Source organism: Cyprinodon tularosa, unplaced genomic scaffold, assembly GCF_016077235.1.
Source record: "Cyprinodon tularosa strain WSP-4 unplaced genomic scaffold, ASM1607723v1 ctg387, whole genome shotgun sequence".
Lineage (NCBI taxonomy): Eukaryota > Metazoa > Chordata > Actinopteri > Cyprinodontiformes > Cyprinodontidae > Cyprinodon > Cyprinodon tularosa.
The window spans coordinates 1,209,997-1,231,159 of NW_024039104.1; the positions used below are offsets into that span (position 1 = coordinate 1,209,997).

General features: G+C 38.5%; 1 protein-coding gene across 4 annotated transcripts in view; it reads left to right on the forward strand.

Annotated features, from left to right (window-relative positions):
• Nucleotides 1-275: 275 nt before the first annotated feature.
• Nucleotides 276-21,163, forward strand: part of LOC119791333 (F-actin-uncapping protein LRRC16A-like) — a 78,100-nt gene continuing 57,212 nt past the window's right edge. For all 4 annotated transcript variants that reach the window (XM_038297378.1, XM_038297380.1, XM_038297379.1 and 1 more), the window contains exons 1-2: nucleotides 276-696; nucleotides 7,933-8,030. In XM_038297378.1, the coding sequence (XP_038153306.1) occupies nucleotides 657-696; nucleotides 7,933-8,030 (138 nt within the window). In that variant the 5' untranslated portion in view covers nucleotides 276-656. The remainder of the gene's footprint in view (nucleotides 697-7,932; nucleotides 8,031-21,163) is intronic.

Consider the following 21,163-nt stretch of genomic DNA (forward strand, 5'->3'; position numbering starts at 1 on the left):
AAATAAAATAAAAATTGCACAGTGAATAGAAACAGGGTAGCCTTCTGTTTAGCTTAGTGTCATAAAATACATTGGCTTTCTATCAGTAGTACCCTTTAAAAGCCGCTAGGGGTCCCCGTTAGACAGAATTTGCCTGCGCACACAGCTCATTCCACACAGTGTGTCTCCACCATCGCCGCCGCCCCCTTCTGCCACGCCACTACGCCCCGGCATCACATCGGCTCCCAGCTTTGGCATCACCGAGCTGGGAGGGGCTCCCTACATTACTATTGGATCGCACTGTAATATCCTCGGCTTTCCTGCAGGGCCACGGCTGGAAAAACATGTACCACAGCGGTGATCCTTTCATGCACCCGGAGCTCTAGTGTTCTGCATGAACTAAATAATACTTCAGCCTTCATTTCCCCTCCTCTGATTTTTTTTTTTATCCTTTAAACGACATCTGGACCAAGAGCGTTTGATTTACCGCGGGGAGATGCGCCCTCCAAAGCGCGCATACATTGTCCGGACAGGAGCGCAGGAGAGAAGCATGTAACCGGGAGAACCGCACCACCGCCACCTGACACTTCTCTCCTCATTATTCCCCTCCACATTACGCGCTTCTCCATGTGTTGACTCAGTTCTCGGCCCTCTTTGGGATTTTAACATCCAGCAAAATGAGCGAAGAACCATCAGATGTTCCTAAAGAGCTCCTCGGTAAGAACAGACAGATTTGTAACCATGTGTTCCTGCAAACAATCCCTGCTTTATCCTGCTGCTTTATTTCACTCTGATCACCTCTCTCTATGTGGGTTTGGAGTGAGTGGCTATCCATCAGGGTCTTTAAACTTGTGTCATTGTCTTCTTAAACATCCAACATTTACCTCTGCTGGGAAACTGATTCCTATAAATATTTTTATAATAGGGTCAGCCAGAGGCGTAGCCAGAAAATCCTAATAGGGGTGGCCAGTCAATATCCAATGTACATTGAGGCACCTGAACATAAGGGTCAATCTACACTGTTCCAACAGGAACGAGCACAGCATCAATATTTTCTAAATAAAGACACAATATACTTTCCTGCAGCCTTTGCTAACAATTATTTAAGCATGTATGCTGTGTAAATAAAAGGTTCAACGGATAAAATTCTTTCAGGTTTGAGTTCTGGGGCGAACATATTTTACATTGTCATTACCTACTTTAATCAATAATCATTCTGCAAATGATTCTAGCTCCCCTCCTTGGGGTCAGCAAATTAATTCTTTATAAATAAATGTAATGTATGCAGTTTATATTCGGAAGGTGCTGCAGTAAAGCTTCAATCTAACTCTTTTTCTAAATGAGGACTATATAAGGAGCACAAGCCAAATAGTTTAGATGTGAGTGGTCAGGCTGTCTGGTCTGTGCACATTACTCACAGGATCATTTTCCCCTTATAGAGACTCTAGGCCAGTGTTCCACCTCTCTCCTACAGTTTTAACATTCCTTGAAACCTCATTAGTTCTGCTTTTCTGTGCTTCTGCACTTATTTGTTCTGATTGTGGTGTACATATCTGAGTCCTGCAGCTCTTTGGCTGGAGATCAAGGTTTCTTTGTTTGGGAGAGTAATTCAGAGTCTGACACTTCAGTCCTCATTCCTTCCAAACTCAGGATGTTTTTGGCCTGTTCCATAACTGCTCTGTCCTTAAGGTTTATTTCTTCTTCATTGTTATGATCTGTTGTTCTAATTCTCTTCACGTCCCCAAACTGAAAGCTAGGGCAAAGTTATGCAACGACTGCCATGATGCATTTTATGAAACCCTGCAGAGGACATGCCAAAAGATGTAGTCCATAACTGTGCTGTCCTTGAAACCTTGATTAGTTTGTAACGGTTTTGCAGATGCACATTTTGCTGCCAGTGGAAACATGAGGCAGAGGACTTTCAGACATCTGACAACAGGAAGGAAAGTTTTACCTGAGCTGTTTTCACCAGAGCTAGAAGACTGAAAGAATGAGGCTCTACTGTTTTTTGACTGTTGACTTTTTAATAGGACAGATGTACCTAAAACGGTAGTGACGCACCGATCAGATAAAGTACTACGATATCAGTTCTGATATCGATCGAATACCGATTGAATGATGCCGATCCAGTCATTTCTATATATATATCGAGCAATACAGTTACAGCAATCTAGTAACTTCAATTTTAAGAATGCAATATACCAATTTTATCATTTAATAGATTTCTTTTTTGTTTTTTCAAAACAAAAAAATTCAGGAAAATTTTTTTATTTTTTTTTTTAAACTTATCCACTACCTTGGCTTCCGTAGCTCAGAGTGATATTACTTAAAGGCATAGTGGAGGATGTTCTTTTTCCGGGTGGATCATCAAAATAAGTGGTCCTCCTAATTGTCAATCATTCTGGCGATATGTTTACGTAAGGCCGTCCTACGTGCTCGTCCCCATTTTTACTTACTGGTAGAGAGTCTGACATAGTGTAAAAATTGCAAATCTTCTTTTGGAAAGTAAGCTTTTATGAGCGATGCAAACGGTAACTTTAAAACAGCATGCACGAGGAAAAATGGGCCTGTGCACGCTCTCGCATGCGTTTAATAGGAGTTCCTTCTCAGGAGCGGGTATAGGGTTGGGCATGTGCTTTTTTTTAAGTGGAGAGGGTGGGTCTTTTCAAAAATTTGCAAAAATGGAGTGCAGGTGGTGCAGCGAATAGCACACATGACCCATGTACGGAGGCCTTAATCTTTGATGCGGCCGACCCGGGTTTGAATCCGACATGTGGTCCTTTCCCACATCATCCCCCCCCCCCACCCCCTCTCATGCCCACTTTCCTGTCACCCTACTGCTGAAAAAATATGCCACTAGTGCAGCAAAACTAAAAAAATAAAAATAATAATAATTGCGAAAATCCTCCACTATACCTTTTAAGTGTTTTTTGTAAATAGGTGTTACTTATAACTGATAAACTAGGTTACTGTGTGATTACATCAACTGCTATCTTTGAATCTGTTATGTTTTTCATTGTTTGTTGTTGAACGTGATTTTATAAGCATGTTTATAAGCTTGAATCTCTTTGCCCTTTAAAATGTGTTCACCTCTCAGAGGGGAGGATTGAAATAAAAACTAGTTTTTGAAAGCAATATATGTCATTTCTTTTTTATTACAAGACTTAAGTGAGAAAAAAAATAGATTAATCAGATTTCGTAGGAAAAAAAATCTGAGATTTCATTTCTGACAGCCTTAATTCTGATTACATCATTTATATCTGTGTTCATTTGTTACCTTTTTAAACAAAAAATAATTATGTAAAGCTTGATGCCTTTACTCACATTGCATGGTATAATGTTATTTAAATCAATTCAATTTGTTATAGAGGCAAATTACAACACGTCATCTCAGGGCTTTTTTCCTCAAGGCGCATGTCATCCTCACAGTTGTATCAGATCGGTATCGGATATTAGCCAATATGCTAAAAACCATGTATCGGTATTGGGGGAAAAATGGGTCAGTGCATCTCTATAAAGCCAAGGAGTGTACACCACATCAGCTGGATGAGAGCAGTATTTTTCCTATTACGTTGGTGATTGTTATATAAGAGTTCCTCACTTGTAATTTGAAAATGAAAGATTGAATTTGGTAAAATGTTCTGATTAGAGATTAAAATCTTCTGAACAGGTGCAGTTTATTTGTAAGAATGCCAAAATATTGTCAGTGTTTCTTTCTAATTCTTTCCAATCTTTCATTAATTCACTTTTTTGCATCAAATATTTGCAACTTCATCTCTCATTGTTGGGATTTCTCCAACTCCTTGTTGATTTTTTTTCTTTTGACCCAGTTCTGTGTATGTAATAGGAAATCAACCAAGTCACGTCACGAGGTGTTATCTGCAGAAATATACCCATTGTTTGCTGATTGTGGTTCTCCATCACACGTCATCGCTCTCAGCATGGAGAAATGCTGCTGAGCGAACCAAATACATAATTTCAAATCCATAATTTTAGCCCAAATGCATCATAACTTTTTGATATCCTCTTATACCGCTCTCATTACTAGCTGTTTGTTTAAATAGCATTTATCTTAAAGCTTTTAATGGAGCAGTAAAGTTCTCAGAAGGTGTGTTTATGTTAAAAAAATATTTTTCTACTCTATTTTTTAAAACAAATGGATATTATATGTTTCTAGCTCTCTGTTTTTAGGAGAGAAGAATATCTTCAGAGTTGATTGTACAGCAATGATATAAGCTGACTTAATGCTGTTTGTAGCATCATGCTGTATCTAACTGAGATAACGGGGACACTGTTGTATTGTTTTAGCAAGATAGAAGAAACTATTTTATCTCATTTGTCCTCATATGCCCAGCTTCCAAAGTTTATTTTGGACACAAGATTCTGTAAGGCTGGTTTGTAGAAATGATTGTCAAGCATTTGATGAGAGTTTAGCTTATATATGTTATAATATGTAAAAAAAACATGTCTTTAACTTTAAGTTACAGAAATGAGATAATCATATTTGTTCCCTTAAACATTTCCTGTTTAGTTCTTTCTTTTGCTCTGCATAGTTCTGAACATTGAATAAATTGCATTATTAAATAAAGATAACCTAACTAATTAAAAAATGTATCTTTTAAATTATTCCATTTATAAGAAGAAAAGGCTATCTGAACTAGGGCTGGGTATTTTGGCCAAAGTCCTGAATCGATTCGATTTTGATTCATACAGTTCTAAATCGATTCATTTCGATTCTCTGTTTTTACAATAATGAAAGTGGTTCAACTGTTTATTTTTTTACTGTCATATTAAACACCAAGTGCAAACTTGTAAATCAGACAGTTTAAACTTGAGATGTGTACAAAACTGTCTCAAAAGTGCAAACTTGTTTACGAAGTGAAAAAGTGAAGCCTCACTCGAGCAAGCAGACGTGGCACAGCGGGAACACAGCAGACATTCATGAGCTGCATTATCTCCACTCTACAAACCATATTTGCAACGTTGTCTGTAACAACTACAGGGTGTTTGCTGGTCAGCCCTCATTTGTTAATGTCTTCACTCAACCTATTGGCGATATTTGCAGCTGTCTGGCTTGATGTCATCGCGGTGGTCTGTAGCAGGAGATGCGAGGCTCTACTCATCATCAGTGTAGAGGGAAGCCACCTTAATTTCACATATCCAGCACATTATCTTTAGCCGTTTTAAATCCAAAATGGTTCCAGACATCAGATTTCAGTTGGGAGAGCTTGCTGAGCGGTGTGTTACTTGCGTCGGCATTTGAATGTGAACGTCACGTGCGTCACTATAAAACTAATCGATCTCATTCCCTAGACATCAATTTTGCAAAAATGTAAAGGAATCAATCCAAAATCGATTAAATCAATCTTTTTTTTTTTACCCAGCCCTAATCTGAACCATATCTGCCTCTTAATATTTTGGAGTCAACGAGTCAAAGTTAGACCAATGATCCGACAAGAACCCTCTAATGTGGATGAATTAAAACAATTCTGCAGGAGGAGTCGGCCAACCTTCCTAGTTGGTTAAAAGACATCAGTTTCCATTCAGGACAAATATCAGTGACTGAATTATTATCCACTTTCTTTCTAACCTCCCTTTCTGTATCTGTTGTATACAATTTTACTCCCCAAATGTTCAATAAAGTTAAATATACCAATATCAAACAGAACCTCATGGGAACAGCCATACTGGTCTGCTTGTGAAAGCAAAGCTCTCAGTGAGATCTGGGGAAATTAATTCCCAGATTTGTATTGGCTAAACTGGACACTATCAAAAAAAAAGAAAAATCTCAGTGACTGTTATTGCTGCCAGCAACAGAACAACCATTTCAGAAAACAATTACAGTTTCACGTACAGTAAGACCAGGTGCTTTGGTCACCTTTTTCCCTTCAGGAATTAAACCATTAATTGAAAGCTGTCTTTTGAATTAGAGAAGCACCGGTCCAGTTTATTCTGATACAATATCTGGGCTGAGCGTATCGGCTGATATCCCCTACTGATCCCATTCAGCTGTTGAATGGATGAATATATATTTTACCGTCTGAGTGAGGGCTTTAGCCTTAATATAAATGTTAAAAAAGGTAACAAATGAACAGATATAAATGTACTATATATCATTTATTAACAAATAAGCAGCACAAAGAGAAAAAAAAACAGCTCCATGTAAAATGCACTTGATTGGATATAACTGATATCCGAACCGGCTAATTGGTCAATATTGGAGCTGATTTCCGATCCAGGTAATTGTGAAGTTGTCAAATAGTTTTTCCAAACCTTATGTCAGGGTGGGTTATGATAATAAATTTCTAAAAACCTACAATTTTGGCCCTTCTTTGCTAAGGTGAGCAGGTAAAACCTTTAAATCTTACAAATCTGTCCGTAAGATGATGAATTAGTAGGTGTGTTAATCCAGTGTAGTCCTGTTTCTCTGACTGTGACTGGCTGGATGTGCTCTCTTCATCCTCTGACATGGGCGTTGGCTCAGAGCTCATTTACCTGGCTTTGTGTTTCCTGGACTTTTATAGCTGCTTTTTGTGTCTCTGCTTCTGTCTCCTTGAACCCCAGTCGGCCTCAGCAGATGGCCGCTCACACCGAGCCTGGTTCTGCTGGAGGTTTCTTCCTGTTAAAGGGGAGTTTTTCCTCTCCACTGTTGCTACAAGCATACTTAGTGTGAGGGATTGCATCCGGGTCAGTGAGTCGATGCAATCAACTGGTTTTCCTTAGATAGAAAACTCAATTTGACTGTATAATCTGGTGAACTGTAAAGTGCCTTGAGATGACATTTGTTGTGTGTTGTCTTTTAATAGTTTATTAAAACCTTATATAATTATATGGTAGTTTTTTGTTAATATATTTTTTGTTTTGAAATGATTTGTCTTTTTTTTAGATGTATATAGGAAAGGAAACCACACATGACATCCTGTTAGAGACCTTGTGCCTGCCTTCCCTATCTGCCCAGGCTTGTTAACTCAGGGAAGTCCCAAAATGTCCCTAAATCATAAAGAAAATCTTCTCTTTCCTCTCCTCTTGTGGCAGTTCAGTTGATGATTGCGCTGAACATTTCTGCTGATGTTTATTTTTGGAAGCTTCAGTCAGGCAGATGAACCATTCTTGCCTTCTACCTAATTATTAGTGTTGCTTTGATCTGATGATGGTGGGAGGAAGCCTGGAGGCGGGGATACGGGCATGCCAGCACAGATGTACGCTCTCAGAAAGGCTGTCCCTGTCAGGCATGTGCCGCGACTCTTAGTCAGCTCTAACGTTAGGAGTCAAATTATTGAGTTGTGGGATTAGGTGGTTGATCCAGTTATACATTTTAAACCAGCTGTCTGGCTGTTTTACAATTCAACTGAGTGTTTATAATGAATTTACAAAAAATATAATTGTTCAACATATAGTATTGTGTGCCTATTTGTTAGCATTGGCGTCATTTATGAATTTCCAAAGCAGTATGACTCAATAGTTGTATGTGTTAATGCTGTTAAAGTTGTTCTTACTACCTATATCCTACCTACATACGGCAGGCATCCCTAAAGTCGGTCCTCTTACAGGTTTTAGTGGTTTCCCTGCTTTAGCACAGCTGATTATGGTGATTGCAGTTGAGCAAAGGCCTGTTAATCAGCTTTCAATTAAAATCAGCTGTGCGGGAGCGAGAAAACCTCTAAAACCTGCAGTGACAGCGGGCCTCGAGGAGCGACCTTGGGGATGCCTTAGTCATTCACTAACAACCACACAAAGATATAAGAGGAACTGAATTGAGCCACACAGTGAGGGGAAATTAAATGGAGATTACTTAAAACTGGCCATCCAGCAGTCCAATAAAATTGGATTTGATTAATTTTTCATGAAATAAATGTTTTTCAATTAGCAGAAATATGAAATTCTCTTCTCTTTTTACCATGTGACAGACATTCCTGATGAGTCTCTTCTCATATTCTCCTTTTCTCTTTGCAGAGAGTGTGAGGGACGCAGTGGGGAGGAAAGTGAAGTTGTCGCTGAGGAAAAGAGTCAAATTGGAGATCAAAGGAGACAAGACAGAGAACAGAGTGTTGGTGAGTCAAACACCAAGTGCTTCAAAGTCCCTTGTTAAGGTTGCAATCTTTGACTCGATCTTCATGAACATTTGTAAAACTATCCGCCAATTGCAATCCTCCCCTTTATTTGAAGATGCATGTTTTGTTGTGAACAGCACAACCTTTCTGCTTTTCTAGCTCTTTTCTCTAGCACTTCATTTCCAAACATTGCAGGACCAACACTTATTAACTAACATCTTCTAGTCAGAGTAGTTAAACATTTTCTTAGTTAAAGATTTCCCTTTAAGAACCCTAAGGTGGGAAGAAATGAGCAACATTTTATTGTCTTCTATCTTTCTAACCACACATGGTGTCTAATGAGACATTCAATGTAAAACGGGATCATTCATATTTCAAAAACAAATACAAAAGTTGCAGTCTGGACCAGATATTAGTAATTAGCATGCTAAAAACATCAGTCTGGTTGTTGATGTTCTAGAGAGTTTAGATTCTTTCCTTCAACATGACAGTAAAAACAGTAGCAGCCATTCAAAATTTCCCCACTTTCCTTGATGGATCCTTGGCTGGTCCTCTACAGTTCATCAATGCATCAATCTTTGTTCTAAAAAATTCTTTCTGTCAGGATTTGTGGACATTAAGATATAAAGAGAAGCTTCATCTCCTGGTCAGACCCTGTAATTCAGTGAAAGGGTGAAGTCAGAGTAAAAAATGTGCACGCCCAGGAGAAGGAGGGGATTTTGCTTAGAAGTCGCAGGGGAGTGGGCCACCATATAGCTGGTGTTTGACTGGGAATTATGATTGGCTGTTACTGTAGTTCAAAATGTCTCATGGTATGTATCAGATACTGTAAGGGTTTATAGTTTAAAAGTATAAAAAAATAAACACTATTAAATAAACCAAAACCATAGCAGACATACCTGTCTGCTATGGTCTGAAAGCTTTAACATCTCCCACTTCCCTGCAACAGGAAATTACTTGAAACCTATACTGAAAATACCATTGAAAATATTTGATGTTTCTAATTATCTGTTTCTGATAACTTTCACTTAACTTTTGAAACACCCAATATCTTAAATGCCTTAGAGATTTTCAGGTGTGAAATGTATTCACACAATGGAGCCTTGCTGTTGCACAGATCAGATAATACAGCATTTTGGTGTCTTTTAATTCAATGAATGGTGAATTTAGATATATAAAAGTTTTGAGTTTACAGGCTGGTGTTCGTATTCCAAGTGTGAAAGGGAATGACGATGTGGTTAAGCATTGTAGATATAGAATTTATAGAATATAGATGGAGAACGTGCAGGCTTGAAACGATAGCAGATTTTGTTGAACAATAAATTGTCCCAGAAATATTTTCACTAAAGGATAATAATTGTTATTGTTATATTATTGTTTTGTTATTAGACCATTTTAAACTAATATAACAATAATGGCATAAAAATGCAACTACATTCTCTCAAATATCAATAAACTTTAATGTCGAAGAACATTTAAAGCTGAAACTGCAAAATGTTATGAATATCCAAAATAAAAAAATAAAAAAGCTGGATTCTAATTCTTTTTGCCCAACAAAAATTGCAGTTACAATAAAATAAACAAAAACACAACCAAAACAATAAATAGAATGTATTGTGAAGTCTCTCTAAACAAAACAAACCCTTAATAAAGTGTTAATCATTAGACTCAGACAGGGAAAAACATGCGTTTTATAAACAGAAAGTGCTCGCTACTCCTCAGTCACAGGGCTCTCATGCTACATTGTGAGTTAGGTAACAACACCATGTGCCTGGCTAGTACTTTGATTCAAGAATGCCTACCTCATTGTGCCGAGGGACAGAAGAGGAGGAGTCATCCAGCCTTTAAAGTGGAAAAATAGATGCAGAAACCAAACAAGCATCCAAACAGAAATGATTAAGCATCTTTAAATGGATCATGTGATAAATTAAGTTACTGCTTTGTGGGACAATCGGTATGCTTTATCTAAGCTGAACAATTTCTGTGTTTGTATTATCATCATTCATTTGGCATCTATTCAGGTCACAGACTGGGTGGATAAATTCCTCTAACAGTTCAGACTGTATTCAAACATCAGATCTCTGTTTTCTTTCAAAGCAGGGAACAATGGCTGCTTCAGATATTACCTTTTTACTTAAGAGACATCAATCCACTTCCTAGTTAATAATTAATTGCTGGTAGAATATTAAAATGCACATTGGTTCCTTTTCTAAACAGCAGTGCTAATGAGACAAGGATGGCCAAGATTCAGGATCTTCTACAGTAAAACTGTGGTTCAGCAATATCTATATGCTTGAGGACTGAATTTGTTTGCAGACATGAGTCATTGTAGTATCGTCACTACATAAAAGCATTAAAGTTATACAACTCTAAGTGGAAAATGAAGCTTTTAGTTTTATTGCTCGCCAAAAAAACTGTTGGGAAAAGGAAGAAACCTTAGGAGCCTAATTTTTTTAGGAACGTTTTATAATATTGTCTGGAACCCCTCAAGGGACAAAAAGCCGATAGTGAGGTGAAAGTAATTAGCCCTCTACTTTTTCACATCATCCTTACCTGGTTAATTATCTGTGGATTAATTGTCTAAAATGCAATTTTAACCTTATAGTGATCAGAGTAAATAATACCTTAGGCAAATGAAAGTGTTTCAGAAGGAGTGAAAACTGAAGATTATAACTTATTATTTTCCTGAAATTGTTGTTTTAAAAAGGTCTTTTTGTTTTAAAAACATTTAAAAACAAAAAAGATTTAAAAGTTTTGACTGATACAAGACACTATTTAGTCCAAATTAAACATTCATCATTCTTCACCATTTCAAAATGACTTGATATAATCAATCCCACCTTTGCAGACTCACTGAACTCATACTGCAGCCTGAAAAGTTTGCATCAGATTTAGTTTCCTAACAACCAGTAATGATGAGCTAGTGTGTAATTTTGATGAGGGTTTCCCTCTGCCCTGCTCAGAGTGCATTGCAAATTAAAAGAAGAGAAGATTTTTCCTAGTGAAAATTTCTCTTCCTATTCCTCTTTATGTAAATGAGTGTGTATATATATATATATATATATAGGGATCTAGCTTTTAGCTTCAATGTTTTATCTAACAACCATCTAGTTTATCGTTTGCAAACAATTAGATGTAGATTGTACGAACTTAATAGCTTGGACAGGATTCTTTCCATATCATGGTTGCCTGTGTTTTTATCCATCCATTTTCCATCACACTTATCTCAGCTGGGGTTGCAAGGGGTGCTGGTGCCTATCAGGGCAACACAGAGACAAACAGGACAAACAACCATTCTCACACACACACACACACACACACACACACACACACACACACACACACACACACACACCTAAGGAGAATCTAGAGAAGCCAATTAACCTAACAGTCATGTTTTTGGACTTTGGGAGGAAGCCGGAGTACCCGGAGAGAACCCACGCATGCTCAGGGAGAACGTGCAAACACCATGCAGAAAGACCTCGGATTGGGAATCAAACCCAGAACCTTCTTGCTGCAAGGCAGCAGTGCCACCCACTGCCTAATGTGAAGCATGTCTGTGTTTTAGTTAGTTTAAATGAAAGAAAACATTGTGATCATCATCCCTCTTGATATCTTGAATAACTGACTTTATACAGTAACTAACATGGATGCAATGAGTGGAAGGATTTGTTGCCTTCATACTAAGAAGACTGTCCATCCTCTAAGGTGGAATATTAGTTTTGTTTTAGTTTTCATATTCATATGGACAAGATTATGTTGATTTTGTTTTTATTTTCCAATATTTTGTTCTTCAGACAACCAATTGTGTCAGTATTAAAAAGTCCCTGACATTTGAACCTTTTCATTGGAAATACTACGCAGTTCACCATTTGAAATGGACACCCCGATGTCCCCACGTGGGAGCAGGACACAGAGTCCATAGTAGTGCACACACACTCTCAGAAGAAGCTGTAGTAGAGTGGGAGTGGGTACATGGATGGAGGAATTCAGTGGAGCGGCTGTGGTATTTCATCCTGACGTACAGCAGGGGTTTGTGTCAGTGCTCTGCTTGACTGAACTGAACAAATAAAGCCTTGTTTGTTGTTGCAGAAAAACTGGGTTATAAGAGGCAATTTCCAAAGGAAGTTGCTTGGACAGAAAACAAACTTTACATCGGGATGTAAGCTGCAAATCTTTGTGTAAAACGGCAAGATGAGAAAGTGCCTTATTTACAGATGGTTTGGAGATCAAAGGTTGTGATCAAACATCAGTTTAAAGAGTTTCTCGGGGGTCTAGGCAGGATGCAGCAAAGCAATTGGGTTGTTTGGTTTTCCTTTCTCATTGAGATAACTGAAAATTAGAGAAAAATAAACAAACCCTGACATCATCACAGCTTGATTTCATATTAATTTAGAAAATTGATTCAAAATGTTATTTTGACTTTTAATGTGAAAGATATATTTTAGGGTTGCAACAAACAATTATTTTATTTTTTATAATTATTCAGATAGTGAAAGGTTCCTCAGAGAATTTTTTTACAGTAATAAACCAAGTGAAACTAAAATGTTTCCACTTGAAAAGTTCTTAGTGGAGCACATTGACAGAATGTGTTTTTTTTTATGTTAAATGCACATTTTTAATAGATTTGTTTTTTATATAATTTTGGTATAATCATTGCTCTAAGAAGGTTGCTCTGTCAGCTAAAGTCATGTTTTGCAGCATCTATATTCCAGTTAATGATTAATTGTTTCAGCCCTAATATATTTTAATTATTACCAATGAAAGAATTTGAAGTCTTAATTGAATAGAAACATTGTATTGGTTTTTGAGTGTTTTTTTTTTTTTTTTTTTTTTTGTAATTCACTTATTCAATCAGCGTGTTAGAAATATTACAAATAATGGGGTTAACTAGTCTGTTGGGTTAATTTTGTTTTTAATAAACAAGCGTATAAAACAAAAAATAAAAAGTCAAAAAATTTTTTTGTAAAAATGTCTTTACAATTTCTACATTTTAAATATTTGTCTCCTTTGCTTAAACTGTGGATCTCTGCAAGATGCACTGAGCAGATTTTCCATAGTAGGATTTTATAATTGGCTGCAGTCAAAATCAGTTTTAGTGGATTTCTCCTTGAAGTGCAACTCATGTTAGTGCAGAGCCTTGGCACCTCCCATCTAAAGTATCTGTCTCTGCTGCGATTAATTGAGTGACACGATTGCATATAAAGGAGGGAGCAGACACACAGAATCCTCTCTCTATTACATATAGTGGTTCTCATCAGGACTATCAATATATACACAAACCAATCAATCTTAATAAACAAAACTGAACAATTGTTTTATGACCCTCTGACACAGAATGGATGCTAAATCATTATTTTAAACTAGAACGACATGGCACACTCCTTTTGGTCCAATTTTAAATCATGTTCTATATTAAATTTTTTTATTTTTGTAAAATTTTTCTTTTTTTTTAGAGCTTTGAGGTGATGTGACTGACTGACACAAAACATTTTTCAAATCATTGTAGACTATTCAGAAGAATACTTTTTTTTTTTACACAATTTTAATGCTTTTTGTATTTTCGTGATTAATTTTCATTTTCCATTAAAATAAAATAAATTGATTTATTATCAGTCCCTAAGTGAACCACTGTGTGTAGGAGGAATGAGTCAGCAGAGAGCAGCAGCCAAGGGTAGAGCAACTGACATCAGTTCTCCTCTTGGTGAGGTCACATCCCTGGCTAAGCCAATGGCACCAAACAGGCGGTTTGAGACAAAAAAGCTAAATTTCAACAAGCTGATTTTAGGGGAGAGGAGTCCTGTAATGGGCTACAGTTTACATTTTAAGATATTCTAGGATTTACTTTCCTTGCCCTCCTACCATTAGTCTGGATGAATTATTCCTGTCAGAAGCAGTGATCAAATTAGACTCGTATTCCAAATCCCAATGTATTTGAGAAATTATTCAGAGTTAACGTATTTCATTTTTCCTTGTGTTAACTTATTAGTCTTTATATGTATTACTTATGAGCCATTAAAAAATGTTTTAGAAGGCTTTCAACATCCCCAACATTTCAAGGAGAAATAAATCCTCTGATTAAGGTCAGCAGCAGCTACAGAACCTGCTGTATTTCCAATTTGAACAATATATGTTTATTTAAGCATATCAGTTTCCAGCAGAGTTATGCACACACTGGATATAGCATAAAGGATTTTTTCAAAATCAATTTCCTTGTTTCATATATTGACAGGGTTTGCTCTCTTTGAAGGATCTGTGAGAGAAACACCACAGTGCCTTAGGCACCTCTTAAGCACACTCCATCCTGATGGATACAGTAGTCACTCTCCTTTAAAGATCAGGGTTGAAGGGGTGCAGATAATAACATCAGTCCGTCAAACACACCCTGGAGAAGAGATGAATATAACAGAGCTAAAAGAAGCATCAAAATACTCCTTACTAGTCAGGGCGTGGAGGGGGATCAGACTGAAATGAGAACAGTCATGATGCTAACAGAGTTGATCATCCTTTTCTTTAATCGACTTTATTAGGTGACCAAAAATTGTCTTATTAAAGGAAAAAAGCTGTCCAAGCTAACCAAGCACTGTTTGAAAATGTTATTTTCACCTAATATAAATAATAATTAATAATTGAACTTTATTGATCTCACATTGGAGAAATGTACCTCTCCATTTAACCGATCCTCTAGGGGAGCAGCGGGCTGCCACTCTGCAGCGCCCGGAGGGCTCGAACTCGCGACCTCATGATTCCAAGTCCTATGCCCTAACCATTAGGAGACCTAATAAACATTTGTTTCTGTCATATTTTAAAGGGGGAGGTGGACTTTACATAAATTTTCTTCTAGATAAAGAAATTTGGATTGAGTCCGAGGTTGGGACCTCATGGTCTGGAGATTCTCCTGTCGGATCTCCTGCTGCAAAGAAACCAGGGTTTTATATGCATAAAAGACCTTCATCGACCATCGTACTGAAACTTTTTTGACATTTTACAATATGACGTTCTTTAAAAAGGCTGCTTTAGTTTCATGCTATATGTATCTGCAGTACTTCAGGGTTTGAATTCTCTTTATCATCAAATCTTAAACACTGTCTTTAGTTTAGAGCTGCAACTAGGGGTGGGTGTTGGCGTGGGTGTGTCGATACGATGCGCATCATGATACTTGGGTCATGATACAATTTTATCATGATGTTGCAATATCACTATACATAAGGATATTTTTCCCAGCTATCCAAATTAAACGTATAAATTTAAAAAAGCAAGTTCTGTATGTGTTCCTCAGAAGACATCGGTCATTTAGTATTTTGGTGTCCATGTTGTTTGGGGATTGAGTCAGCTCACAGCTAAAGGGCTCCACAGCTCTATGTGCCAGAGTGGCGGTCCAGAGGTAGCCCAATTTTACTCTGTCCATTAATAATCGGATGGCCAAAGGTTCCTTTAACAGGATTATTTGTGAAAATAAATCGGGTGAAACTAAAATTTTTCCACTTGAGGAGTTCTGAAAATATTTGCATGTGTTTTTTACTATTTTGGTATAATTACTGCTCTAAGTGGGTTGCTCTGTCAGCTAAAGGCATGTTTTATAGTCTCTACACTCCAGTTAATAATTAATCGATTACTAAATTAGATGACTATTATTTCATTAATCAATTAATCACAATTAATCTGATTAATTGTTTCAGCTCTACTTTAGTTTATGCACTAGAGGTGGATGGAGCTTTAGATATTTATCAGGGTTTTCTCTGACCTCGTGGAACAGTCACTGATTTGCTCTTGGAGTCATTTTGGTAAGCTGGACACTCCTCGGAAGGTTTTTGTCATTGCTCCATGTTTACAACTTTAGTGAATGAGTCACTGTAGTTCCCTAAAGTCACAAAGCTTTAATAATAAATATAGATGTCACTATTTCCCCAGTCGTGGGACAGTAAATTGATTTTCTATTCAATTGTAGTCTTCAGTTACTGTAAGTTGGTAAAAAGTTATATATATATATATGACAGCTGAAGGGTTATTGCACAGGGTATTAAATAGTGATTGCACATTAGATATTGCACAAGTTATTGCAGTTATAGTGCATCATTGTAAAGTCTGATGACAGCAGGTTATAAATGATCTGAAGCAGCGCTCCTTTTTACAAACAGGGTGTAAACGTCTTTTATACCACTTTGTTTAAGTTATATCTAAGGTTTGGTCGTTATTGGGCCTGGTGTGGCTACTTAGAAATGTATTAAGAATCATGATAATTCACAATTAATAATTTATTTTCAAAAGAATAAATGATGGTGATATTTTGGGCCAGATTGAATTAGTAGCTTTTTGCCCCCTGATCAATTATGTTAACCTTTAGAAAGTGATTTATTTATTTACCCAGCTTACCTTTAACATTAGAAGCTTTGAAGGAAAAACAAAGGAAATCTGCTTGGAATGAAAGTTCATTTTTATTGCATGTCTTTAGATACCTTTCTGTCTGTTTTGCTGATTGGTCAGCTGTTGTTAGTTGTATCAAAAAACCTCCATGCTTATGCAGGGTCTTCCCTGCCTTAAAAATCTAACGTTAGATTATATTAAATTACTTTAGATTATATTCCATTCCTGAGGTTGAGAAACAGTTTTTTTTTTTCTCCTGGTTTCTTCTACAAAAATGAAGAAAAAGTTTTTCCTCCTCAATCTAAGCTTTGCTTTGAGTTTGCTTATAGTTTTTACCACAAAGTATTATTTTTCTCTTTTTGACTAAGTTGTTCATTCTCCTTCAAAGTCCTGTGTTTTTCTTCTCATTATATTTTGCTGGTTGTTGGTATAATTAAGGATTTTCTGACTTATCCAAGTTGAGACATCATGTCATTTTCCTGCACTGCTTTGCCAAGCAAAAGTGGCTGTCTGTTTTTAGCAGAGGCCAGGATGGAAACATTCTGATAAACTAATCTACTAAAAATCTCCTTGAGGGGTTTGGGCCTGTATCGTATTTTAAGGTGATAAGCAGTATTTTTACATGATTTAGTTAAAACTTGCAACATGAAAAGAATAAGCAGATAGATCAGGTTGTCCTTTTTATGTTGCAATTTTATTCTGCTTTTATGAAAATAAAAACAGCAAAACTCAGGTCCAGACCTTGAGCTTTGTGGTTCTGGTCACAAATATAATGTACGTGTGTTTAGAAAGAACCATGGAGGCTGTTCCAAATGCTTAAATATCTATTTGGTTAAACCAAATCGAATTGGTTTTGATGCTTTAACCTTTAACTGCTAGCATTTCCAGATCTACCTCCAATAGTTTACAGGAAAGATGTGTGAAAGGAAGAAATTGTGAGAATTGTTCTTTAGTCATGATTCTTTGAAATTAAGATTCTCAGGGGAACACTTCAAGCTAAGCTTCCCTGAAACAATATTAACTTGATCTTTTTCTGGGCTCTAAGCCCCACCCAGACAATGAGTTAGTTCAGGGTCATTGTCACTCACACTGTCTTTGTAATGAAATTAACCCTGCTTTAAACTATTGACCTGAATGATCAGGTTTTGATTACTTTAAATGATTGATTTTTAGTCAATCTAGTCTCCCCTTTCCATAAGGGACCAATTTGATTGTTTTGACTTCATTTTGTTTTGCACGCATTTCTGTTTTCTTATTATTCTTAATAATAAAACCTTTATTTTACCACGAAAGTCACAATCTACATCCTTTTCTAGGGAGACCTGGCAAAAAAAATAGTAAAATAAAAAAAATTAATCAATAACAGTAAAAAAACATTACATATAATTGGCATCCAAACAGACTGTTTTAAAAATGAAAACTGCAGAATGTAATGTCAGTGAAAAATTTAAGTTCACTGATAATTTGAAGAAGTCATCTCAAAGGGCATAAATTGGGCTTTAAAATCACTTCAGAAGATCAAGCTTTCAGGCTGCAAGATGTCTTGCAAAATGTCGTGAAGTTATTTTGGCTCAGTAGACTAAGGCCTTGTTTCCAAGTCCAGAGCAAACATTTGGGAAAGAGTATTGCTTATTGCCCTTACGTGTTATCATTTTACACTACAGCATGTTCAGCTGGTGCCTTTCTATGGTGTCAGATCTAACCGCATTATAGGAAATGAATTTTGATGTTGCAGTGGGTTGGTAAAGTGTCAGATGGGTCTCACTTCATGTAACTGAATTAGGTTTGTAGGTCACCGAGGCAGTCGGATACTACAGCATAATATATTAGACAATAGCAAATTAATGGGGCTGAATATGTTGTTGTTATTACAATAAAATATTAAAGATTTGGGATAAAAACTAATTTATATTTTACCTTCTTGAGCAGTTCCATGTTTTTTACGTTTTTTGGGGTTTCAGGCTTTGAAATTAGAAAATAAATGTTAACACCATCTCAAAGCAAATTAGATTTTCAAAGAGACACAGAAATTTTATAAACATACAGCTACTCCTCAGATAATTCATTGCGCAGAATAAAATCAAACAGTAAACAATGGATTAGAATTACTGTTATTGTCCCAACATGGGAGACCCAGTTGTGAACATGGCAAGCAAGTAAACAAAAAAGCTTTCAGGTATATAGGAAAATAAATAGCATTGTCAGGTTTGATTGCATTTTATTTTTCTAACTTCGTATGTTTTTATCTTCATATAGGTGTTAAAGAACACTGATTATTTTGTATGTTTTGCCATTTGTTCCAACATTTTGACAAATCAGCAGTATTCAGTAGTAGACCATAAGGTTTTTTAACTCAATCCAAAATATCTGTTTTAATCATAAAAAAAAAAATTATGAAAGTGAAAGATGCTGCCATCCAGTTTTTTTATTTGTAAATTTGCCCAGCTAGATTTTGGACAAATTGTTTTTTTTTTCATGTTTATTTCCCCAACCTGCACCTGTCGGAAAAGAAAAATAATTTGACATATGGTAAAAGCTAAGTTAAAAGCATGTTACAGTACCAGAACTTAAATTTATATTAAATTATATACTGTGGAAATTGCAGTAAAGTCCAAGAGACAATTTCTCACGTTGAGCACACCAAAGCGTGTGTCGTTTATTTTTCAAGGAAAAAACTACTAAATACAAAATGGCGCTGCCCAGCAAAACCCTGGCGTCGGGCTACACGTCATCACGCCTTCATAACATTTAAAGGGACCGCGATCCCTGAACCGTTATACTTACAAGCAGTAACTACAGACAGAACCAAGTGCTTTGTTTACTATGAACGGTATGTAGAACCACACTTAATAAGAAAGGTGAATTATGTCGGTTACATTCACTACACACGTCCCCCCAGAATTCACCATAACCAAAGTAAAAACAACAGTCAACGGGGAGGTGGGCGTATTAGCCGCCCACAACGGCTGTGCTGTACCGAAGGTCGATGAGACCCCACTGCGGCAGGCGTCCCGTCATCACACGGGTGTGGGGCATGGGGTCTGGGGGGCCCGGGAGGGAGGGGGGTAGGGGATGGAGGCAGAACCGGAGGCCGTCCGCGTCGAGGGGGTTGGGCCAGGTCAACAGGCCTGGCCACATCCAAGTGAGCCGGTTTGAGACGATCAATGGAGAATCGCTCCGGTTTACCGCCCCTGTCCACCAAAAAATGTTTGTCCCCTGCCTCCAAAACACGGAATGGGCCCTCGTACGGCGGGCGTAGCGGTCCCCTGTGGGCATCGTGACGAATGAAAACATAATCAGCCGTCTGAAGCCCAGTGGGAATGTGCGACTGAGGGAGGCCGTGACGGGAAGTAGGGACAGGTGCGAAAAGCTTTGCATTATCCAATAGAGTTGACCGCTGGAGAGTAGCAGACCAAGGAACTGTGGTGTTAGGGACAAAATCCCCCGGGACCCGCAGCGGCTGACCATAAACAAGTTCGGCGGAGGAGGACTGTAAGTCCTCTTTTGGCGCGGTCCTGATGCCCAGCATCACCCACGGAAGTTTGTCGACCCAGTTGCCGTCCTGGAGGCTGGCACGCAGGGCAGCTTTCATCGACCTATGAAAACGTTCACAGAGTCCGTTAGCCTGTGGGTGATACGCAGTTGTGCGGTGGAGGTCTAGCCCGAGGCTCTGTGCGACAGCAGTCCACAGCTCCGACGTGAACTGCGCGCCTCGGTCAGAGGATATATCCGAAGGGGCGCCGAAACGAGCAACCCAGGTTCCGACGAAGGCCCATGTCATCTCCACAGTTGCCGCCGACGTCAGCGGCACAGCCTCAGGCCAGCGGGTGGTCCTGTCAACCATGGTCAACAGGTATGTGAACCCGTGAGAAGATGGCAGAGGGCCGACCAGATCCACATTCACATGGTCGAAACGCCTCTCTGGAACCGGGAACAACCCTAGCGGGGCCTTAGTGTGACGGTGCACTTTGGCCCGTTGGCACTCAACACAGGTGCTAGCCCAGTCCCTAACGTCCTTCTTAAGGCCATGCCAGACAAACTTAGCTGCAACCAGCCTCTGTGATGCTTTCGAACCTGGGTGGGAGAGACCATGGATGGCATCAAAAACTTTTCGTCTCCATCCTGTGGGAACTATTGGCCGCGGACTGCCTGTGGAGACATCACACAGGAGCGTGGTGCCAGCATCTCCAAAAACCACGTTCTCGATCTGCAGCCCTGTAGTTGAGGTCCGCAGGAGTTGCACGTCCGGGTCTGTGGTTTGGTCCCCTGACATGCGGTGGTAATCCAAACCAAGATGGACTGCCCCCGCCACGGCCCGTGACAGGCAGTCTGCCACGTAGTTTTTCTTACCAGCGACATGTTGCAAGTCTGTAGTAAACTCCGAAATATAGGACAAATGACGCTGTTGGCGGGCAGACCACGCCTTGGCCACCTTGGCCATGGCGAAAGTCAGTGGTTTGTGGTCCACAAAAGCAGTGAAGTGTCGACCTTCCAGCAGGGAACGAAAATGTCTGATGGCGAGTTAGAGACCCAGCAGCTCCCGGTCGAAAGTACTGTATTTACGCTCGCTGGTGCGCAGCTGACGGCTAAAGAAAGCCAGCGGCTGCCAGGCCCCGCCTACCCACTGCTCGTAGACAGCACCGACAGCGTAATCCGAGGTGATGGCGACGGAGGCTGTTGGAGAAGGATGCGCCAGCATGGTGGCATTCGCCAGGGCTGCCTTAATGTCGGCGAAAGCCTTGTCCCTGCTCTCTGACCAGTCCACGAGG